Here is a 4,606-nt window from a genome sequence, read left to right on the forward strand (position 1 = left end):
TCAACGTCGACAAGTTGTTAATTTAGCTCCAAGATTTCTTGAGGATATCATGTTGAACATACTCATTCCACCTCTCATTACCATACTTGTTACTATAATATATGGTCTTCCAATGTCTCAAGTAGAGTCCGTCCTTCTTAACAACCCAAGTGCATGTGCTCCTGTCCCCACACTGCTCTTTCATATTCCACGACGCTACTAGCTGCTTATCCACGCGCCCGTACCCTGTATGGAAGTGGCAGTAGAAGAAGGTGTGGAATAGCGACATGGCGAAGGACCAGTCCCTGATCTGATCTGGCCAGTTCTGTCGCCACCCAAAATCGTTGTCGCGGGACCAGCATTTGTACACAAGTCTCCTGTACCTTCCCTCGAGCTCGTTGCAGATCTCTAGTTTAAATCCATGGGAGTGAGTCACCATCATTATGGTGATGATAAGTACAAGAACAATGTTCCCGTTGCGGGTTTTGGGAATCTTTTTAGTTCCCATACGTGTAAAATTATTGTTATGTTCTTTCTTCTTTCTTTTCTGCTCACTCGATTTTGCTTCTTTGATTTTGGGACGGTGATAGCGGTTCGTACAGGAACCACTATTTTTAGACATGTAACGGCTTAAGGATTTAGTTATTCTCGCATCCACATTTTCATTACTATTTTTAGACATGTAACTGTCAAGAGGATGAACAAGTCATTCTCTAACATTATCCACAATTTTTGTAATTACTTTGTTGATATATCTTTGGTAATAACTCGAAACCAAAAGCTTTACATTAATCATCCGGTTTAACTTGTTGATATATCATGGTTTTCAGGTGTTTTTAGCCATGATATAAGTCTTATTTATAGAGTCTTTTTAGTATTTTTGGAATCTTTATAGGATTTAGCATGGATGAGAGCATAATGGAGCTAAATAGGAAGATTTAGAGCGTAATCAAGCATTGAGGCTGAGCTACGAAGTTGGGAGACCAGTTCAAGAGTAAGCATCGATCGATGCTTCATATGTGTCGATCGATACAATGTCCACAAGACAAATCGAAAGTTTTCCCACAAGTTTTGAAGATTTACAGAACTGCCCCAAAATTTTCCATATTTGCATCATTAGTCCTTGGACATGTTTTAGGAATATATATATAGGATTTTTATGGTCATTGTTTAGACCTCAGTTATTTTCTGCAACCTTTTTGAGAGAAGAAATATTGAGAGCTTTTGGAAGAGAGATCTGAACTCCTTCGAGAGAAGAATTCCTGAACTTCTTTCTTACTTCTTGATATCTATTGCTTATTATTCAGAAAAGATGTTTTGTTCTTCATTAAATATGTCTGAGTAATTTGCTTGTTAGGTTCAGAGTTTTTCACAGGGATTTTATGATTTATTAGATCTGTTTATTTAGGGTTCAATTATCTTCTGTGATCTTCATCATAGGTTGTTTTTCATATTAATTCTTGATTGATCACCTAGAATTAATACTTTAGGAAAATAAATTGATATGAGAATATAATTGATTTTCCAGATAAAACCTTTTGATGAACAAAATTACTTCTTGCAAAGAGATTTGATTTAGTAAATTTGTGAACAATCTAAACCTGTTTTCAAAACTGATTTTTAACCTAGAATTTTACAAAGAGATTTAGATTTTCTGGTTTTAAATTTAGATAATATTTGCAGTAAGAGTTGATTTATTTTACATAAGATTTAGAGTTCTAGATCTGATTTTTAAGTGCTTGAACCCTATTAAATTATTGATTTAATATTCTGTAATTTTCTGAGAAATTCCCTAGGCCTAGCTTTTTAATTCCATGAATTTACAACACTTTTTAATTCTATTTCTGCATTGTTTTAATTTAATATTTTGATTTAGCATAATTAAAAGATTAATAAGTCTATTGTGTGATTTAGAGTCTCTGTGGATTCGACCCCTAGAGTATTACAACTGCAAGGCTGTTAGTACCATTAGGGTATTACAATTTGAGCTTATCATATTTTGGCGCCGTTGCCGGGGACTCTTTTGATTCACCATTAGATTAAAGTCTTTAGTTTTGTCTAAATTTTTATTTTCTTATTTTACTCACACGCTTTTATTTCTTTTCTCTTGTATATTTCAGGTACATGCCTAAGTCTAGCACCCGGAAAAATCCTACTGGTCCAGTTGTGAAGCTTACAAACCAAGAGTTAGGACAACTAGAGCGTGAAAACACAAAAGCAGCCAAGTCAGTGAAGATGGTTAAAACACTCATATTGAGACATGATGAGGCTGGAGTTTTGAGGGATCAAGAGGGCAATGTGCGCAACGAGCAAGGCCATAAAATTCATGCTGAAGGATGAGTTATTCAGGAAGAACTCGTCGTGGTTGAGCTGGTGCAAATGGTGCGGATTTAGATGGTAACGACCAACAGAACCTTCAGGGCAGACGGGATAATAATGGAGAGCTTGTCAAGACTCTTGCGGACTTTAACAGACCAGACTTGTTCTATGAGAACCGCTCTGCAATTGTCTCTCCTCCATTCCCCAGGAATGATTTTGAGTTGAAGCATGCCTACTTTGCTCTTGTCGGCCAAAGACCATTCCAGAACCTTCCACATGAGAAACCTCTAGACCATATTGAGCACTTTGAGGATATAGTCACAAGCATAAAAGCTAGTGGAGTTACAGAAGACTATCTCTATTGCAAGCTCTTCCCCTACTATCTTGCTGGGGAAGCCTCTCATTGGCTAAGGCAACTCAAACTAGGATCTCTGAAGACCTGGAATGACATCAAGGTGGCATTTTTGAACTACTTCTATGATGATGCGATGTTTGATGAGCTGAGGATTAAGCTCTCCACCTTTAGACAAGGACCTGCTGAATCTTACAAAGCTGCTTGGGTGAGGTTCAAAGCATACCAGAGAGACTGTCCGCATCATGGGTTCTCAGAGGTGCAATTGATTAGTATCTTCTTCAGTGGTATTGATTGGAGGTATCAGATGGCTTTGGATGCTGCTAGCGATGAGAATTTCAAGACAAGGTACCCAGATGAAGCTGAACAGTTGATAGAAAGACTAGCCTCAAGCAACAACACTAAGAATGCGGAAAAGAGCACATGAAGGCAATGGTTCAAATCAGTTTGTTAAGTTGGATACATTGCACAATCTTCTTATGGGAAAGAAGTCTGTCCATTTTGCTGAAGATGTTGAGACTTTTGAGCCAAAGCCAGAGATTATAGAAGAAGATGTCAACTACGTGTATGGAGCTGGGTATCAAAGTCGGAGATTTGGTCAGAAGAATTCCTTCACAGGAAATCCAAACAGCAACTTCACTAGGAACTATGGTTCTTCTTCTTACCAACCCCTCCCTCCACCCAATTCAGAGAGAAAGATGGAATCAATGATTGGACAGATTTTGAAAGGTCAACAGAAGTTAACAGTGGACTTCAATGGAAAGATTGATTCTGTATACACTGAGCTGACTGGAAAGTTTTATGCATTAAACACTCATGTCAAGAAGCTGGAGAATCAAGTGAATCAGACTGCTGGGTCTGTTAAAAGACAAGAGGAACTTCTTTCTAGAATAACAGAGTCGAACCCCAAGCATGCTTGTAATGCCATTTTGCTGAAGAACAAAGACGATGATACGGTAGTGGAACCAACATCGACTGATGCACAGGTGCATCGATCGATGCAACCACCATTTAGCGTCAATCGATGCACCACCATTGTCGATCGACACCCTCCACGCACCACTCTCATTTCTCTTCGAGTTCAACCATCTGCTTCAGAGCAAGCTTATAAGCCTAAGATTCCTTTTCCTAAGCCTAGGAGGTCTAAGCAGGAGCTTGAGGAAGCTAGATGCAAGGCTATGATGGAAAAGGTAATGATTGAGATGCCTTTGATTGATGCAGTGAAGTTTTCTCCTGGGAATAAGCGGTATGTGAAGAGGATGGTCACCAATGGTTTGAGTCCTGAGGAAGGAGCTTTGCTAACCAAGGATGTCAGCTCAATTCTGTTGAATCAGCCTCCACAGAGAAAGAAAGAGAGGAAAGAGAAAGAGGTTATATCTGAGAAAGTAAGTGCAGTGATTCAGAGTAGATTTGCAGAGAAGTTACCAGATCCTGGAAGTTTTGTGTTAGATTGCTCTATCTCCACAGGAAGGTTTCCTCATTCTCTTTGTGATCTTGGTTCTAGTATTAACTTGATGCTCCATTCTGTTGCTGTGAGACTTGGGATGACAGATTTCAAGCCAACGAAGATCTCTCTTATCTTAGCTGATCGATCCAGAAGGATTTCTGAAGGTGTCTTAGAGGATATTCCAATCAAGATTGGAGATTGCATGATTCCCACTGACTTTGTGGTGATGAAATATGACAAAGAGCCTAGTGATCCTGTCATCTTAGGACGCTCTTTCTTGGCTACAGCTGGTGCCATTATTGATGTTAAGAAAGGACACATAGCCTTGAATGTAGAAGATTTGGTTATGAACTTTGAGATGGACAAGCTGTGAAGGGTTCCCACTATTGATGGTCAGATATTTTATGTGGAGGTTGTTTCTGATGACAATCCGATCATAGAACTTCATGGAGACATTACTGCTGGGTATCTCAAAGAGTTGGAGACTGTTGAGGAAGTGAGTAAGCAAG

General features: G+C 39.0%; 1 protein-coding gene across 1 annotated transcript; it reads right to left on the minus strand.

Annotated features, from left to right (window-relative positions):
• On the minus strand, nt 12-523 carry LOC104706932. Its single transcript, XM_010423174.1, has one exon. It carries the CDS (start codon nt 485-487, stop codon nt 23-25), a length of 465 nt encoding a protein of 154 aa, XP_010421476.1. The 5' UTR covers nt 488-523; the 3' UTR covers nt 12-22.

Source organism: Camelina sativa, chromosome 8 (genome assembly GCF_000633955.1).
Source record: "Camelina sativa cultivar DH55 chromosome 8, Cs, whole genome shotgun sequence".
Taxonomy (NCBI): domain Eukaryota; kingdom Viridiplantae; phylum Streptophyta; class Magnoliopsida; order Brassicales; family Brassicaceae; genus Camelina; species Camelina sativa.

Bases quoted from the DNA above. Each gene is read 5' to 3' on its own strand.
- LOC104706932 (XM_010423174.1), bottom strand. From the start codon at position 487: ATGGGAACTAAAAAGATTCCCAAAACCCGCAACGGGAACATTGTTCTT.